The 19328-nt window shown below is 47.6% G+C and overlaps 1 protein-coding gene across 1 annotated transcript; it reads right to left on the reverse strand.

The window, feature by feature from the left end:
- Window positions 1–843: 843 nt before the first annotated feature.
- On the reverse strand, window positions 844–17628 carry CIB3 (calcium and integrin binding family member 3). Its single transcript, XM_084859739.1, has 6 exons — window positions 17578–17628; window positions 17104–17138; window positions 12158–12269; window positions 2543–2690; window positions 1340–1535; window positions 844–865 (listed from the first exon to the last, which is right to left on the reverse strand). Exons 1-6 carry the CDS (start codon window positions 17626–17628, stop codon window positions 844–846), a joined length of 564 nt encoding a protein of 187 aa, XP_084715865.1.
- Between the last annotated feature and the right edge of the window lie 1700 nt (window positions 17629–19328).

Genomic DNA, 19328 nt, shown 5'->3' on the forward strand with positions numbered 1-19328 from the left:
GACCCTAAGACCATCTTCAGGGGTCCTTCTCCAGGAGCCCCTGCCAAAGAAAGTGGGGCAGTTGGCTACCAAGAAGAGGACCTTTTCTGCTGTGGCACCCAGGTTGTGGAATAAGCTTCCCAGAGAGACTCGCCTGGCACCTACATTGTACTCTTTCAGGTGCCAGGTGAAGATCTTCCCCCCCGCCCTGAATTTTAGCATTTTAGTCTTTTAACTTTGCTGTTGTAAATCTGTTACTGTATTTTAAATCTCTGTATTGCTGCTAGGTTTTATTCTGGTTGTATTTTTATACTGTAGTTTTCAGCTTTTTGATTTTATACTGTTTTAATCTGTACTTTGTTGTTTTAATTTTTGTGAACTGCCCAGAGAGCTTCGGCTATTGGGTGGTATAGAAATGTAATAAATAAATAAGTAGGCAAAAGGAGTTTTTAAAATGTATGTCCAGTGCTTAGAATTCTCTGAACCACCCAATAGCTACAATTAAAGGCTTTCCTCCTGTCTATTCTTCAGATAAGAGTTCTTTATCTTCAACAAAAAATAAATACAAATGAAGATGCATTGTTGTATCAAGTTAGAAAAAATATATTGTTCTACCAAGTTTATTCCCATGTCTAATCATTTTACAACAAGACCCAAAATATGTTTTGCTTGCCCCCATCCCCTTCAGAGCCTGGGAGAGCATTTATTTCTCCTTTGCAATGAATGATGCCTCCAGCTGCGTGGAATTCGGGGTGGGGCTCCAGGCAGCATCTGCTCCGGCTTCAATCCCAGCACGGGAAGGAGTAGGGTTAGGCATGATATGCAGGGACTTCCATCTCCTGGACGGTCTGTGGGGTTTTTGGGTCAGATTCTAATATGAAAAGTGCTGTTAAAAAATTGCAATAATACTTAAGCATTTGTGGCCCATGGTCAGAAAAGCATTCGGTAATAAGTACAAGGAGGCTGTCAAAGACAAAACATCAGGCTGAAGCTAAATTCTAGGCCTCAGTCTCATGATTGTTCAGAGAGACTCCCAACTTGTTTTAGCTCAGGAAAAATGCTGCTGCTTTTGCTGATAGAACAAGACAGTAGTCATTGCAGGCTGTGTGATTAGGGCTGTATCTGTGCGTCCTGAGAAGAGAAGGAGGCACAGGTTGTGCTCAGTGGAATAGCTAAGGCTGTTTCAGGGGCCCACAGCAACTATTTTTCATGAGCTGTCTGCTTCCCTGGCCCATGTGGGGTGAGACGGGGCTAGTCTCATGGGCACCCTCGGAGTGTTCTCATCTTGTGTGATTTTCCTGGCACTGTCTGACTTGTGATAAAGGCCTCCACAAGACTAGTACAGGACGGGTTCTATTACCTGAGGAAGTCGGGTGCTCGCACGATCATGTGCTGGAAATCTTCAAAGGACAGCTTGCCATCATTGTCCAAGTCAGCCTCGTCAATCACCTTGTTACACACCAGACACACTTCCTCTGGAGTCAGTTCTTTGCGGGTCAGTTTGTTGACAGTCTTCTCCAAATCAGATTTGCAGATATAGTCATCGTTGTTAAAGTCTGCTGAAAGGAGCACTTGGAACTCTCAGAGTTGGCAGAGGGGAGAGCATCCCCCCATCGGCTCTAAGCTTCTCGCTCTGTGAGTCCAGTGCAAGCTTGCCCAGCATGTCTCCCTTTGGCCTGCATGGGCATCCAAACCCATAGATGGGGCTGGCCCAAGACATCTGGCTGCCTGAGGCAAAGGCTGTGATGCTCCCCTGCCCACATTCCATGTGCAGAGGTCCACTGGTCTGGCAACTGAGTCTTAGTTCAGCACTGGTGATGGGTCAGCACCCCGATGCACCTGAGGGCAGCAGGATAGCGTTGGAGGTGCCAGGCAGCCTTGCAACACCTCCCCACCCATAGCATCTGCTGCCTGGGGCACTGGCCTCACTCTGCCTAGTGGCAGTGCTGATCCCTGGAAGCATCCCTGGGGGGAGTACTGCTTATGGAAATGCCAGCATTGCTTTAAAGCATATACGTGCACGCGCACATATGCATATGCATGTGCACGCGCACACACACAGAGCCCCTCTGCAAATGTGTGGATGCTTGGCTCAAAAAAGAAAAACTTCAACGGAGCATTCAGTTTTCAGTGAGGCTCCCGTTGACTACAAGCTGGTTCCAGGGTCCCCTTTGTGCTTTAATCGCTCAGGACAGGAAGAAATCCAGGAGGTGCAGCTTTTCCTATCACTTGACCTTGCTGCCTGGAAAAACTGTACCTACTGAATATTCTACTGTCTTGCAGCTGTTTCATGGAGCCTCTGTCATGCTTTCCTGAGAGCTGCCTTCCCTTCCCATTGCTGGGTGATCACCAGCAGCACAGGTGAATTGCAGGCCTCACTGGTTCCAGCTCAGTAATGCACTCTGCCTTGCTGCGGACAGAGTCCTCGGAGGCCCCATAAAGAAAGGTTGTCTGGTACTATCAGCCTGAGAAGACTGTGGGAGCAGCACGCAGCACTTCCCTGCACAAAGGACCCCCCCCCCTCCAGCCACAGCCAGCTCCAGGGCTCCCGAGGACCACTCACCATAGATTTTGAAGGCGTAGTAAGCCTTCAGGTCACGAGGTGCCATTTCACTCATCACTGAGAACATATCCAAGAAGTCGTCTAAAGCCATGTTGCCTTCGCCATCCTCAGAGAAGACCTCAGCTATCCGTTGTCGGAAGGGGTTGTCCTGGGAGAGGAGACAGGGTGGAAAGTGCAATAGAGCGGATTCTTTTCAGACCAGTTCCTTACTCCCCCTTTGGCCCTATAGCCATCCTCCTCCTGGACGACCAAAGAGAACACTCTTCCTCTTAGGCAGCTGGACCCCTTCCCCTCACTGTTTCCCCCAGGAACTGACATGTGTTTTTTTCTTGGTGGTGGCAGTGGTGGTTGCTGCAAAAGATCCAGTGCGGCCTGCCTGTGGCAGCCTCCCTTGGCACGGGTGGCAGCAGCAGAACTGTCGACACCTGCCGTGGTCACCTTTCTCTGGAGCTGAGAGGCTTTTCTCAGCTTTTAAAAATGTGCAAGCGCAAGTACTGGTGGCGTCTACCTGCACTGAGCTCATCTTCCAACCTGTGGCGGCAGCAGGACGAGAAATATTGGCAGTCCCCAAGATCCGTTTTGGTGCTCGCATGATGCCCCCAGCCCCAGCAGGGTCATCTCCAACCTGGTGGACAAAAGATGCCAGCCCCTTGTGTGGTGCCACCACCAGAGGCGTTGTTGTTGTTGTTCAGTCGTTCAGTCGTGTCCGACTCTTCGTGACCCCATGGACCATAGCACGCCAGGCCTTCCTGTCCTGCGCTGTCTCCCGGAGCGTGCTCAAGTTCATATTCATTGCATCCGTGATGCTATCTAGCCATCTCATCCTCTGCCGTCCCCTTCTCCTTTTGCCTTCAGTCTTTCCCAGCATCAGGGTCTTTTCCAGGGAGTTTTCTCTTCGCATTAGGTGGCCAAAATATTGGAGCTTCAGCTTCATTATCTGTCCTTCCAATGAGCACTCAGGGTTGATTTCCTTTAGGATGGACTGATTTGACCTCCTTGCAGTCCAGGGGACTCGTAAGAGTCTTCTCTAGCACCACAGTTCGAAAGCATCAATTCTTCGGCGCTCAGCCTTCCTTATAGTCCAGCTCTCACAGCCATACATTACTACTGGGAAAACCATAGCTTTGATTAGACGGACCTTTGTCGGCAAGGTGATGTCTCTGCTTCTTACTATGCTGTCTAGGTTTGCCATAGCTTTCCTCCCAAGGAGCAAGCGTCTTTTAATTTCATGGCTACAGTCACCGTCTGCGGTGATCTTGGAGCCCAAGAAAGTAACATCTGTCACTGCTTCCATTTCTTCCCCTTCTATATGCCAGGAAGTGATAGGGCCAGATGCCATGATCTTAGTTTTTTTAATGTTGAGTTTCAAACCAGCTTTTGCACTCTCCTCTTTCACCCTCAACAAGAGGCTCTTGAGATCCTCTTTGCTTTCTGCCATTAGGGTGGTATCGTCTGCATATCGGAGGTTGTTGATAATTCTCCCGGCAATCTTAATTCCGACCTGTGATTCATCCAACCCGGCATTTCTCATGATGTACTCTGCATATAAGTTAAATAAGCAGGGTGACAATATGCAGCCTTGTCGTACTCCTTTCCCGATTTTGAACCAATCGGTTGTTCCATGTCTGGTTCTTACTGTTGCTTCTTGACCCTCGTACAGGTTTCTCAGGAGACGGGTAAGGTGGTCTGGTATTCCCATCACTTTCAGAATTTGCCACAGTTTGTTGTGATCCACACAATCAAAGGCTTTAGGCGTTACAAGAGGTTAAAAGAGGCCCGTGGCGTGGCAGAGGCTGCCTGCACTTGGGGCTGTGCTGCTGCCACAGGTGCCATGGAGAAGCTTAAGGAAAGGGCCCGGGCCCCCGAATGGAAACCGTCTGGGGTGAGGAGGAGCCAAGAGAGGCAGCTGGTTTCTCAGCTGAGCCGACAGAGCATCTGAGTGTTGTGGTCTCGTCTTCCCTCCCTCAGCTGCAGCCAAATGACAGGAAAAAAGGGAAACCAATACTCTTTACTGTTCCATTAGATTTCACATCTTTTAATTGCAGCTGGCACATCTGAACATCCTTCTTGTTTGCTTGCTGAAATTTTGTACAACTCCAGTAACAAACTTCTCAAATAGATTGTGTTCATTTTCAGTCACTTCTTGTGCATTCAGTAGTTATAACCCTTCAGCTTATTAGTTTATTGCCATGATCAGGCAGGAGGCATAACACTTTCAGAATAATAAAGTCTATTCAGTGATGAGAAAGTGTTGCACAAAATGCTAGTTTCGCCCCCTGGAGGCTGGTCCAATTTGCCCCAAAGAGGAGAGTCAACTGCAGGCTGGGTCCAACTCAATTTTATTGTTTGCAAACCGTTCGACAAAGGAGCTCACGCTCAAAAGCAGAGTCGACCCCTGGCAACCCCCGCGCTACAGTTTTATCACTTAGCCTGCATTCCTCAGCCAGCGTGTTACTTTTGATGGGTTGCCAGCGGTTTGCTTAGCAACCTTATCTTTGGGTTACTGTCTGCTCATTCCAGGCATGCGCAGCTCTTACAGTACTACGTGCTGCTTAAGACACGTACAATGGCTTTTAGGTTACATTTTCGATGGTGTTATAGGCCCCTTCCAACCCTACTATTCTATGATTCTATAAATACTAATTGGTTTCTGAGCATGCATAGTGTGTTTTTCTTTGTTCTCCAACTTTCAGTCTGTATAAATGCATCCTGTTTTCTTTTTAGGGGAGAGAGACAGTTTCGTCTGTCTCTCCCACGGCCGTGATGTGCTTTAATAAATTTCTGACTGTTCAACCTAACCTGCCTTGGATATTTCCATAACTATTTGGTGCCACGACTCAGATCCCAAATGCTGAGGAGAATCGAACCAATTTGGACTGCCATTCACTGAACATCCCAGAAGCACACACCAAGGTAAGAGATCTTTTGAAATCTCGAAGTCTGGGACTCAGTGTGAGGCTGTCCATGGAACGATTCTGCCTTGGCTAACAGGATACCACCATTAAAGAGAGTCAGTAATTTAAGCACTTGGTAAGTTTTTGTTTGTTGGGTGGGGTGGGGTTACAGAGGTCCATGGGATATGGCATCAGGTGAATGGGAGTTGCCTTGTATGAATTGAGGAAAAGAGTAGAACAAGAGTTGCCTGGTATGAATTGAGGTAAAAAGGAACAGGGCAAATTATAGTCACCGGAGCGTTGTGTGAGCGAGTTTTCCTTCTTCCCTCCATGGTATGAGCTGGCCGACAAGGCACGGACCTCCTGAATAAATCATTCCTGAATGAACAGAGATTGCAGTGAGTGACCCGAACTTTCCTTCACTCCCTGCCATGGTATGAGCTCCTTTGACCACAAGTGACTAATTGTGCCTCCAATTCAGTGAGAATCGGTCTCTGTACCTTGGAATTTGGCAGTGCCTTTCATTTCTCGCAACCTGTGGAGACCTCCTGATTGTTTTCCTGTGTGCTCCTGTATGAATTAAGGACGGGGTCGGATTCTTCCAAAGAAATTCCATAGCCCCCAAAGGGATGCCTTCAGTGTACATGTACAGGAAGTACAGACTTAAGACTTGCAAGTTTTGGACAAATAGAACTTGACCCTTCCAATTTCCCTTGATTGGGACCTTTGATTTGGACAGAATTGTGCATTTAAAGGGAGTCTTGGAATCTCGGAATCCAAGGTGGCACAGGGTCAATAGGAATGCATTCTTTGATTGGTATGTTGAGACATCAAAGAAGTCAGCCAAGTCCCGGGGAGCAGAGTCTTAAGGACTCCCAAGACAAACTGAAAGGCCAAGCGCACATTAGAATAATGTTCTACCATTGCTGCCACTTTATTTATTTTATTTATTTATTTCATTTCTATACCGTCAAATAGCCGAAGCTCTCTGGGCGGTTCCGAAGCTCTCTGGGCGGTTTTTGGTAACCCACTGAGCATTAGAAAAATCAGTGTCTCCACTGGCCTGGCCAGCCGATGGCAACACTTCACACCTCCGAGCTGCTTCATAGAATCATAGAATAGTAGGGTTGGAAAGGGCCTACAAGGCCATTGAGTCCAACCCCCTGCTCAATGCAGGAATCCAGGTCAGAGAATCCCTGACAGATGGCTGTCCAGCCTCGTCTTGAATGCCTCCAGTGTGGGAGAGCCCACCACCTCCCTAGGGAATTGGTTCCATTGTCATATTGCTCTAACAGTCAGGAAGGTTTTCCTGATGTTCAGCCGGAATCTGGCTTCCTGTCACTTGAGCCCATTATTCCGTGTCCTGCACTCTGGGATGATCAAGAAGAGATGCTGGCCTTCCTCTCTGTGACAACCTTTCAAGTACTTGAAGAGCACTATCCTATCTCCCCTCAGTCTTTTCTTCTCAAGGCTAAACATGACCAGTTCTTTCAGTCTCTCTTCATAGGGCTTTGTTTCCAGTCCCCTGATCATCTTGGCTGCCTTCCTCTGAACCCTCTCCAGTTTGTCTGCATCCTTCTTAAAATGTGGTGCCCAGAACTGGACACAGTACTGCAGATGAGGCCTAACCAGTGCTGAGTAGAGGGGAACTAGTACTTCCCGGGATTTGGAAGCTGTGCTTCTATGAATGCAGCCTAAAAGAGCATTGGCCTTTTTTGCAGCCACATCACATTGTTGGCTCATATTCAGCTTGTGATCGACAACAATTCGATCACAAGCTGGATACATGGTTCAACAACACTACAAGCGAGAAGGATCTTGGAATTTTTTGAGTAATCACGGCATTGTTTTCAAGGTGCTTCCAGATGGATTGCTTTATCATCTGCTCCAGAATTTTCCCTGGGATTGATGTCAGACTGACTGGTCTGTAGTTCCCAGGCTCCTCCTTTTTACCCTTTTTGAAGATAGGGACAACATTAGCCCTCCTCCAGTCATCTGGCACTTCCCCCGTCCTCCATGATTTCTCAAAGAGAATAGACAGCAGTTCTGAGAGTTCTTCTGCCAGTTCCTTTATGACTCTAGGATGCAGTTCATCTGGCCCTGCAGATTTGAACTCATTCCAAGTAATTAGGTGTTCCTTGACCATATACCTATTGATCTCAAGCTGCAATCCTGCCCCTTCAGCCTGCATTTCGCCTTTGCCAGAGGGGACATAGACCCTCTTTTGGGAGAAGACTGAGCCAAAGTAGGAATTGAGCACCTCTGCCTTTTCTTTGTCATCTGTTATCATTTTGCTATCCTTATTTAATAGCTGAACAACCATTTCTTTCCTCTGCCGTTTACTATGCATGTAGCTGAAGAAAGCCTTTTTGTTGGTTTTAGCATCCCTCGCTAACCTCAGCTCATTCTCAGCTTTACCTTCCTGACGCCATCCCTGCAATTCTGTGCTATCTGCCTGTACTCTTCCTTTGTTACTTGGCCTTCTTTCCACTTCCTATATGTGTCCTTTTTTGTTTTCCGGTCATCCCTAAGCTTTTTGTGAAGCCACATTGGCTTCTTCTGTTGTCTTCCACCTTTTCTTCTTGTTGGAATTGCTTGTGATTGTGCCTAGAGAATTTCCTTTTTTAAAAGCTCCCACCCATCTTGGACTCCTTTTCTCGCTAGCATGGCTTGCCATGGGACCTTACTGATCATTGTTCTGAGTTTATGAAAATCAGCTTTCCTAAAATCCAGGGTACGCGTTTGACTACACTCGGCTTTTGCTTCCCTTAGAACCAAGAACTCAAGTGCAACATGGTCGCTTTCCCCCAGAGTTCCTGTAACTGCTACTTTATCCACTAAGTCATCTCTGTTGGTTAGGATCAAGTCAAGGATAGCCAATCCTCTAGTTCCTTCCTCTACTTACTGTAGGAGGAAGTTATCCGCCACACAAGTCAGGAATTTCCTGGAGGGGCCCTGTTTTGCAGAATTTGTCTCCCAACAAATACTGGGGAAATTGAAGTCCCCCATTACTACTACATCATGCTTCCTTAAAACATTGGCTAGTGGCTGTTCAAAAGTTTCATCCTCGTCTTCTCCTTGATTGGGTGGCCGGTAGTAGACTCCGACCACCAGGTTGCTTTTATTTTTTGCTCCATTTATTTTGATCCAGATGCTCTCGATGGGGCTACCAAGCTCCTCCTCCTGTATTTCTGTGCAGAGATATGTATTTTTCACATACAGTGCAATCCCACCTCCCTTTCTGTTCCTCCTGTTCTTTTTGAACAAGTTATATCCTTCAGTTGCTGTATTCCAGTCATGAGAGTCATCCCACCAAGTCTCAGTTATACCTATCAGGTCATAATTTACCTCTTGTATTAAGAGTTCAAGTTCGTTCTGTTTGTTTCCCATACTCTGGGCATTAGTATGTAGACATCGAAGACCATGTGCTTCATAGTCTGGCTTTCTTCCTACATGTGTCTGAAGACTATTATTGGGCGCTATCAGAGCTGTTCTCTCCATTACAGTTCATGCACCTATGTCCATTGTTACCCCCAACATTACATCTCCCTTCCCCGTAGGATTCAGTTTAAAGCCCTCCTGATGAAGTTCTTCATGCTGTGGCCAAACATATTCTTCCCAGCCTTTGTGAGGTGCAACCCATCCCTAGCCAACAGCCCATCTTCCCGGAAGTATAGCCCGTGGTCCCAGAATCCAAATCTCTCTCGTCGGCACCACCTTCGTAGCCAGTCATTCACCCGGAGTATTTTCCGTTCCCTTTCTATCCCTCTTCTAACTACTGGAAGGATGGATGAGAAAACTATCTGGGCCCCAAAGTTCTTGAGTTTCCTTCCCAGAGCTTCAAAGTCTGACGTGATCTCTTCGTAGCTCCGCTTGGCGGTATCATTTGTTCCCACATGGATGAGAAGAAAGGGATCCCTGTCAGTGGGCTTTATGAGTGCAGGCAACCTTTCAGTCACGTCTCTAATTCGTTCTCCCGGGAGACAACATACCTGGCAAGTCCACGGGACTTCGTGACATACTTGGGTCTCGATCCCATGCAGCAAGGAGTCTCCCACTACTACCACTCTTCTCTTCTTGTTGTTGTAGGCCTGGGTTTCATCGCCTCTGTTTGACTGACCTTCAGCCTCTTGCTCATTCTCATGCAGGTTCCCCTGTGATTCTTCCTCTGCAGGCTGTCCTCCAGTCTCATCCGCAAGTACGTGGAATCGGTTCCACAGCTCCACTGCTTCCACTGGTGCAGAGTGGCGTCTAGTTCTTCTTCTCCTAACTGTCACCCTTTTCCAAGGAGTATCTTCTACTCCATATTTCTTCACCTCAGCATTTCCCACTGCCTCATCTTGCTGTTGCTCTTCAAGCTTCTGGTCTTCCCTTTGCTGCTGTAGTTCCCCCATTCTGTCCAAGAACTCTTCGTGTTCTCTTATTCCCCGGAGGGTCGACAGTCGCCGCTCCAGTCCATTTACTTTTTCTTCCAGCAGCGTGATCAACTTGCACTTGTTGCAGGTGTAGGCCATGTTGTTCTCAGGCAAGAAAACAAACATTGCACACACCTTGCAGGTCACCACCACTGGAGAGTCTTGTCCTTCCATAGCCTCTTTTCCTTTTTTGTGTCTAGCTTTGTGATTGTTCTAGACTAGCCTGTGCCTGTTCCTCTACTCAGTAGAAGTTAAAAGCAGAGTCCCACTGGTGTGGAAGTGTGTGTTTCAAGACAAATAAATGGAAAAACGTTAGTTAAAAAATAAAATAAAATAAAAATGGAAAAAAATGTTAGGGGCCTCCCCCTTGACCTCCCCTGCCGAACTCCCCTGGCCAACTCCTGTTTGCTCCCCCTGTTCACTCGCTCTGGTCGCTCGCTCTCTGGAAGCTTGCTTGCTTCTGTAGTCCCTGGACCAGCTGGAGGAGCTTGCTCTGCTCTGCTCTGTTCAGCTGGGAGGCGGGAAACAGGATGACAACATAGCATCTGACAAGTTGATCTCTGGAGGGATGTTCAACTGATTTGGGTGTGTACACATAGGGAATTCTTTGCTCCCCTTTCTCCAGTGGTTAAGAGAACCACCCTGATGGAATATTTTCCATCTTGGCTGGTAAACTCTTATAAGGTATCATTTCCCCCTGTGAAGGTTTGAGGCCTACAGAGGCAAGGGAAGGTAAAAAGATCAGGGCTAGAGGCCTGGGTTTTTCTGTTGGGAGGGGGTATCCCTGAAAGGAGTAGTTTAATTTCCCTGTTCAGTTTCATTTTCATTTCCCCAGTTAAGTTCCATTTCTTCAGGTTTGAAGCAGTACTTTCGGTTCTGTGGGAGGAGGGTATATAAAGAGAGCCAGTAAGAGCAGAATCAGGGGAGGGAGCAGGAAGAAGCAGCCTGGAGAAGTCTAAATGCAGATAGGGTAAAGGAACTTGCATTTTGCAACTTTTGTTTCTCTTAATGCCTTTTGTATCACTCAGCTATATCGTGTAAATACCTTTAGTTGTAATTTGCTTGCTTTAATTTACCAGTAAACTGTTGTGGTTAAACCCTATGTCTAGAGTTTCAGTCACCCCACGTCTACAACCTAAACCCTACATTATTGGGACAGGGATGTTTAAAAGAAGTGGGGCTCTTAAGGAGGCAAGAGATCCTTAAGGAGTTGCTCAGGGGGTCCAGGTCAAAAGAGAAACCCTGACACCCCCGCTTCCCATAGAGGAAACTCTGGAATTAATTCCAGTTGTGGCTAACAAGAAGCATGGCTCGGTATTGGCTGTGCAATGCCTGGGCACAGAGCCAGCCAGAGAGGGCCAGCAGGCCATCAAGTCCAACTCCCCCTGCAAGGCAGGGCCAGCAACCCTCTTTCTACCCCCACTGCCTATGAGCAAACCCACGCAAGCCAAAGGCAGCAGGTCGGTGCCTGCAGAGCAGCTGTCGAGCCCCATGCAGAGACGGGGTGCCCTCTGTCCTGGAGAAGGCGATCAGCTCTGATCCCTGGGCTCAGCAAAGAGGTTTCTGTTGGCTTCCATGAACTGTGGCAACTCCATCGCACTCTCCCCCGTGGAAGAGGCTTCTGGAATGGGCTTCTGTGTTCAAGATGCTAGGTGGCTGGTTGGATCCAAATTTAGTCATACTTAGACAGCATCTCTACACCAGCCTAGAGCCCCACATTTAAAATGGGGTGTTCTGCTTCCGTTTTAACTGCAGGATCACAATGGACTCCCTTGACATGTGCTTCCTCCCCCACTCCTTTCCCCTCCTTCTCCCTCTTGTCTGAGTCTTCCATGTGTATTATTGGTCTAGCTCCTCTTCTTGCAGCTTTTCCTTTTTCATGGAGGGAACTCAAGTGGAACACAAGCGGGGTGATTTGATAGCTCATTATCAGATCAGAGATAATAGATTGATTTAAAAATGGAATAAAGGTCGTTTGTGCAGGAGATGCCCTGGAGGTTAAAAACATCATTTAAAAGGCCCAACAAACTTCCATGAACAATCTCAATAGCAAGATAAAAGCTCAGTGTGAAGGAGCCCACAGTAGACCCACTGAAATCAATGGGGCATACGTTAGCCTTGACTAACCTAAGTTCGATTTATTAGAAGTATAATAAATACTTATAATTTATAAGTGTATAACTTGTAACTAAGTCTGGGTCCAACCCATATGATTTCCTGGCCATGGGCCATTAGTATACGAAGCACCAGGGGATTGGGAGGATGTGGCCGGGGCTTGTCCCCCGGTGGGGCTTGCTGGCCAGTACCTTTAGCTCCGGCATGCTGCCAATGAGTTCATAGGGGAGCTTCACGCTGGGTCTGTTGGTGTAATCGAGCGGGACCAGCTGAGGGGCCAGGTCACGGTACCTGTCAAACAATCTGCAAGCAAGGAAAGGAAAGGTGTCTTTCTCACCTGTCTGATTCAGGACCAGGGGTGGCCTGGGCTCATCACTGGGCTGGCAACAGTCAGACATCAGTGAGTAACACACAGGATGTGACATGAGACGGGGATGTTTTCTGGATTTCAGATATCAAGAAAGCTGGGGCCCCCAGCACAGCCTCAGCAGGGGAGGGACCCTTGGATGCCTGGCTGTGCAGAGGCCATCCTTGGCTGCTCTTTTGTTAACCTAACTCCGCTTGCCAGCCAAATGTAATTTTCTTTGGCAGCAAGGAGGGCTCAGCACTCTACTGTGCAGAGGAAGCAGGTGGGAGCGAAGGAGGGTGTCTTCCCACTCCCCAAAGGCTGAAGGGGAAAATTAGAAGCAAGTCAATGCTTCTATCATCTCAAAGATGTTAGACAGGCTCAGGATGCAGCAAGGGGAAAAGATGGTTGGATGGCTACCTGAGGCTGCCTTTACATTAAAGAAAACCGCCACAGTCCTCCTGTTCTGGAGCCTTTCCGCATTTATCGTGGGCTCCCAGACAGCGACCACATGGTTGCTGAGAGGGGAAGCTTTTAATTTTCAAGGTTCCATAGAACTCAATGAAACAGCACCATCTAGTGGCTATTTTAATCGTGTTATATTCAGCATTTTAAAAAATGGTTCATTAGTTCCGGGTCTATTTGAGACGGAATAACCAGAAAATACCTCTGGATGTGCCCTGGAAGTTAACAACATCATGAAAAGGACCCACAAACTTCCATGAGTGAGCAATCTCAATAGCAGGATAAAAGCTCAGTGTGAAGCAGCCCTGAAGGACTCCTGAAAGGCCACCACTCTGTGTGTGTGCACAGATGTGTGTTTGTGTCTGCAGATAGGGGGTTGCTGGCTTTGCTTTGGGTTGGTTGTGGTTTTGAGCTTTCTTTGATTTTTTTGCTAGTTCTGTGAACTATAAAAAAAAATATCCTTCCATATATCCTCTCACCCATTCACAACAGTGTTCCCTGGAATCCTATGAACATTTACTTGGGAATAAGTCCCAGATACCTTAGGAATACCTAAATATGAGTAAATATGCATAACACCAGGCTGCTCAAGTCTCTTCTTGCTCTGCCCACTTTAAAGGGTATTTAATAATTTATGTTTCCCTTTTAAAGTTGTTGGGTTGGATCCAGATTTAGTCATGCTTAGAGTAGACCCACTGAAATCACTGGGACAAGTTAGTGATAAAATTAAGTCCTATTGCTTTCAATAGATCTACTCTAAGCATGCCTATATCTGTATCCAACCCTTTGTTTAAATTTGCTGCTTATTTCTACTTTATTATGCTCAGGTTTGTTTGTTTTTTACTAAGTTGTTGTATTATTCTTGGGATAGGTCCAGATTTAATCATACTTAGGGTAGACCCACTGAAATTAACAGGATGTCCAACTTAAGTCCCATTGATTTGAACAGATCTGCTCTAATTATGACTGAATCTGGATCCAAAGCCTTATTGTGTAGCCAGCCAATTTGAGACACATGTAGAAAGTTGGGCCACACATCCTCGACGAGCTAACTAAGAAATAAGGGCAGCAGCACTGAGAACTTTGCAAAAGTGGAGGCAGTGAGGGTGTGTGTGTGTCTTTTTTGCCTTTCTTTGCCCCTTGTTACTGCAATGGGTCTGAGGAGTCTTTGACGTCCACAGCTGTCATCAGGGGAAGTGGGAGAGAACAATGAGGCAGAAGTTTCAAAAGGGTTCCCTATCAATAATAGATGCCTTATTCATTATACAATTATGGTCTTGGCTTCCATTCCTCACATGAAAACATACCCATACTTAGGTTTCATGAACTACAGCCTTTTGCTCCATTTGTTTTTCTTGCTATACAGCACACAACATATTACAGAGGAAGGGCACATTTCTCCTGGCCTGGACCCTTCTCAATCCCATCTTGTCCCAAGATCTCAGCCCACAAGTCTTGTGTCATAGCTCTCTCTGGTGGGTGTTCACTTATTCATTTATGCATTAATTTATATCCCACCTTTCCTTCAAGGAGCTCAAAGCAGTGTACAGTGTTCTCACACACCCCGCATCCCCAGCAATCATTTTATCCTCACAATAACACTATGTGGTTAGGCCTTTTCTGTGGTGGCTCTCTGATTGCAATGCTCTTTCCAGTGAGGCCCACCTGGTGCCAACATTCTCATCTTTTCTGCACCAGGTTAAGACTTTCCTTGCTTTTTTTTTTTTAATTAAAGAGGAAGGAGACTAAGAAATCCAATAAATAACGATAACAATAGTCTTAGATGAGCTGACTTCATAGCTGAGTGGGGTTTTGAACCCAGGTCATAGAATAGTAGGGCTGGAAGGGGCCTACAAGACCATGACGTCCAACCCCCTGCTCAATGCAGGTCTCCCAAGGTCTTAGGCCAAACCTCTAGCCACTGTACTTATTTATTTATTTATTTATTTATTATTTCATTTATATCCCACTTTTCTTCCATCGTGGAACTCAACGTGCCTACATGTAGTTCCGATGTGGTCTCCCCTCCAAGCACGGGCCAGACCCAGACCTGCTTAGTTTTAGCAACGTAGCTGTCTCATACGCCTTCAGACCATGCCTGGGACCACATTATCTCTTAATTTCTGCAGAGCCATAACTTCCTCAGCTGGGGGATGGGATGGGTCAGGGGAGCTATAAGACACAACAATAAAATGGTTGTAAATATTTTGGTTTCATTTCTTTTTTTTCCTTGGAAAACTCAAGATTCAGAAAAGAAATAATTTGCTAAGATGGAAAATATGAATTATAAGTTGGAAGATCTGTAGTCCCTCATCAAGTCACTCACATCAGCCTGCCATGGGGCTCACCTTCTCCTTTATGGAAGGAGTCTAGGGTGCTTCCAGATGGGCAGCTCCTAGTGCTACCAATCAGATAGTGTGCAACAATTCCATCTCTTACGCCTTAACAGTGTGTGTGTGTGTGGAAAGAAAAGAGAGGGAAGAACCTGCATGGGAGGGTTACAAGTGGAAAACGTCATCTGGACCACTAGTAAAATTCCATGAGCAAGGACTACATGATAGAAACCTCATCTGGAACCACACTTTAAAAAACCACACTTAAAAAAAACTTGAGCAGAGGCAGGAGTCACCCTCCAACCATGCACCCTCCCCTCCATGCAAGGAAGGGAACAAGCACAATTGGCGGGCAATTCTTACCCTTGCACCTGTCAAATCTGCTTGGTCTCCTTCCGTACAATCCAGCTCAGGATCTCTTGAGTGCAACATGCCCTGCAGCCCATCCTCAATGCCTTCCTCATCCTGATCACACCCCCAACAACGGAAAACTTGGGGTACCGCAGGGCTCAGTCCTGGGCCCAGTGCTCCGCAACATTTGTATTAATGACTTGGAGGCGGAGGTGCAGGGAATGCTGATCAGATTTGCAGATGACACAAAATTGGGCGGGATAGCTAATACTTTGGAAGACAGAAACAAAATTCAAAGTGATCTGGATAGACTGGAGCGCTGGGCAGAAAACAACAGAATGACATTTAATAGGGATAAATGCCAAGTTCTGCACCTAGGAAAAAGAAACCCAATGCACAGTTACAAGATGGGGGATACGTGGCTCAACCACACTACAAGCGAGAAGGATCTTGGAATTGTTGTCAATCAAAAGCTGAATATGAGCGAACAAGGTGATGTGGCTGCAAAAAAGGCCAATGCTATTTTGGGCTGCATTCATAGAAGTATAGCTTCCAAATCCCGGGAAGTCCTAGTTCCCCTCTACTCAGCACTGGTTGGGCCTCATCTGGAGTACTGTGTCCAGTTTTGGGCACCGCACTTTAAGAAGGATGCAGACAAACTGGAGAGGGTTCAGAGGAGGGCAACAAAGATGATCAGGGGACTGGAAACAAAGCCCTATGAGGAGAGACTGAAAGAAATGGGCATGTTTAGCCTTGAGAAGAGAAGACTGAGGGGAGATATGATAATGCTCTTCAAGTACTTGAAAGGTTGTCACAGAGAGGAAGGCTAGGATCTCTTCTCGATCATCCCAGAGTGCAGGACACGGAAGAACGGGCTCAAGTTACAGGAAGCCAGATTCCAGCTGAACATCAGGAAAAACTTCCTGACTGTAAGAGCAATACGACAATGAAACCAATTCCCTAGGGAGGTGGTGGGCTCTCCCACACTGGAGGCGTTCAAGACGAGGCTGGACAGCCATCTGTCAGGGATTCTCTGACTTGGATTCCTGCATTGAGCAGGGGGTTGGACTCGATAGCCTTGTAGGCCCCCTTCCAACCCTACTTCTATTCTATTCTATTCTATTCTATTCTATTCTATTCTATTCTATTCTATTCTATTCTATTCTATTCCATTCCATTCCATTCCATTCCATTCTAAAACAAACGCACACAGCTGGCAGACACAGCAGTTTCTCCCACTACTGGCGATTTTCATGGGGAGGTCATGGCACTCCTGTTCCATGGGATGGAAAAAATACCTCTTTTTTTGCGTTTGCGGAAAATACAGGATAGGCTGGGGAAAATGGCAGGAGACGCCCTGGAGGTTAATGGCATCATCTAGAGAGCCTGCAAACTTCTGTGACAGAGCCATCTCAATAGCAGGATAAAAACTCCGTGTGAAGAGAGCCCAAGTTAAAGAGCACATATGGCTAAACACATTTGATCCAATATGTGTTCGGCATCTCTAAAAAGCCAGAGCACCAAGCTCCATTTCCCTCAGCATGGAAAAGGGTAGAAGCTGTGCTTCTTCCATCCCTAATCTTTTAAAAACTCATATTCCTGATATAAGCATTTGGATCTTACATGTTTGTAGTTTTCTCACCTCAGAATTTCTTTCCTTGTGAAAAATGTTGTATCCTGAAAGGCAAAAGAAATACAAAATCCAGCACTGGAGAGGATGTAAATGGAGAAGACCCCCCACCCTGGCGTAATTTCTGATTCTCTAATGGGAACTGTTGGTTCCTTGCCCCACCCCCCAGTGCTGTAGATGCCCCCCAACTGCCGAGGCAAACTGTCCCACTGCTGGACTTACCAGAAAGGGACACAATAAGCTCCTTGAATCTACAAAAAGGCAGCAGGTCATTGCTCTGACTCGGCCATGGTCACTGCACCGTCATCGTCTCCCCCAGGGCTGCTTTCACACATGGCATTTGCAGTCTCTCCCCATTTCACACCCTCATGGGCTCCTTTGCACACTTGAGCTAAGAAGTAGCAGCTGTCTTCCACAGTCTGCCCTGCATTAGCATTGTCCAGTTGTCTGCACAAATAATGCAGGTGATGAAATCTCTTTTCCTACCTGATATGCATCCAGCTGTTCCGGAGTGAAGATGGTCTGCTTGTTACCCATTTCTGAGCCCCAGGACTTGTCCCATGCCTCCTGCCCCAGGCTTGCCTTAGGGAGGCTGAATATCGAGATTATGAACAGCAACAACAACGGGACTCTCTGAGGCTGGAGGGGATCAGGTGTCGCTTGCTCCGCTCTGTGGATCCCGCCTGGATCATAATAGGGGCATTTCATCAAATCTTTGGTCCAGCGGTGGCGGTATGAGGCGCTTGTCCAGCACCACTCCCCTGCCCCTGGAGCACCCAGGCAGCTTCAGATTACGCCCAAGGCCAACACCAGTCTCGCTTGCAGGGCGACCAAAGGAGTGGGTGGGTGGAACTGTACACAGAGGAGCTGGACCACTGCTCAGGGGTGTTGTCTGCCTGCATCCCACTGTTAGGAGTCCCTGCTCTCCCTTCAACATCCCCCCAAGTGGACTCAAGCAGAACTTGTTCTGAACGGCCCACAAGCTCGCCCGCCCTCCCTCCCTCCCTCCCTCCCTCCCTCCCTCCCTCCCTCCCTCCCTCCCTCCCTCCCACACACACCCAGTGCACACTTTCCAGTGCCTTCACAGCTCAGCAGTCGCACAACTTGTTCCTTGAAATGGGAAGGTGATTTTTCTCTCTGTGTGTCCTGGACCTTGTAGATTTAAAAGTCTCTGAACACGTGAACAAACTCACATTGCAAGATGACCAGGGCCAAGGCTGGCCTCTTGTCATGCCTTGGCCAGCCTTTCTTCCACACACTCAGACTTTTTCAAGCAGTAGGGTGAGTGACACACAGAAACATGGCAAGGGCACAAGGGCGAGGGGCCTCATGAAGGTACAGTGGAGGGCCCAGAAAGAGAGTTCCTTGTGGGTGGCGTGATTCTGGGCAGGGATGTTAGAGAATTCCGCCACAGATCCCAGGGAGGCCAAATTCCAGTGAATTTGCCCCCCTGAAATCTGTGGTGGAATGGAGCAACCCGCCCCACCACCCCACGAAAGCCCCGTGAAACGGAGCCTACCTGGCTGCAGCTGCGGCGGCCACTGCCGGGCTGTGGCCGCAAATGGCGGCCACTATGCCAGCCGCTATTTGCATCCCTGGCAAGCCATGATAGGCTACATAAGTATCTATGTAGCCTATCACGGCTCAGGGCAGGGACGCAAATGGCGTAGCCGCCGCCATTTGCGTCTGTGTCTTTAGCTGTGATAGACTATGTATATATTTACGTAGCCTATCACAGCAAAAGACAGGGGCGCAAATGGCGTAGCGGCCATTTGCACCTGTCTTTTGCCATGATAGGCTATGTAAATATATACATAGCCTATCACGGCAATAGGATGGAACACAAATGGCTGCTGCTGTAGCTGCTGCCATTTGCGTCCGTGTTTTTAGCTGTGATAGGCTACGCATATATTTATGCCATTTGCATCCCTGTGCAGCCCAGCAGCCGGATGTCTGGCTGCGGGCGGCCCCGGCTGGCAGCTCTGCGAAGTCGCCGCGGAGCGGAGCCAGCCGGGGAGGATTCCGGGGGGAGGGACAGAGCACCTCCCCCCCCCCGCGGATTGCCTGGTGCGGAGCCAGTTAAGTTTCATACATCCCTAATTCTGGGGGAAGGGAAGCCAAGACCAAGTGTGGATGACAATCCTTCCTTTTCCAGGCTAAAGTGACCCAGCTCTTCCAGTTGTTCCTCATAGGATTTGGTTTCCAGACCCCTCACGATCCTGGTCACTTTTCTCTGG

The sequence above is a fragment of the Heloderma suspectum genome, chromosome 5, assembly GCF_057233095.1.
Source record: "Heloderma suspectum isolate Gila_16-S chromosome 5, 16-S_ref, whole genome shotgun sequence".
NCBI lineage: Eukaryota > Metazoa > Chordata > Lepidosauria > Squamata > Helodermatidae > Heloderma > Heloderma suspectum.

Bases quoted from the DNA above. Each gene is read 5' to 3' on its own strand.
- CIB3 (XM_084859739.1), bottom strand. From the start codon at position 17,628: ATGGGTAACAAGCAGACCATCTTCACTCCGGAACAGCTGGATGCATAT. The intron at 1,536-2,542 runs GTGAGTGGTCCT...TCCTTTCAGCAG, and splicing joins CTACGCCTTCAAAATCTATG to ACTTTAACAACGATGACTAT. The intron at 866-1,339 runs GTAATAGAACCC...ATTTTTTAACAG, and splicing joins CGAGCACCCGACTTCCTCAG to CACTTTTCATATTAGAATCT.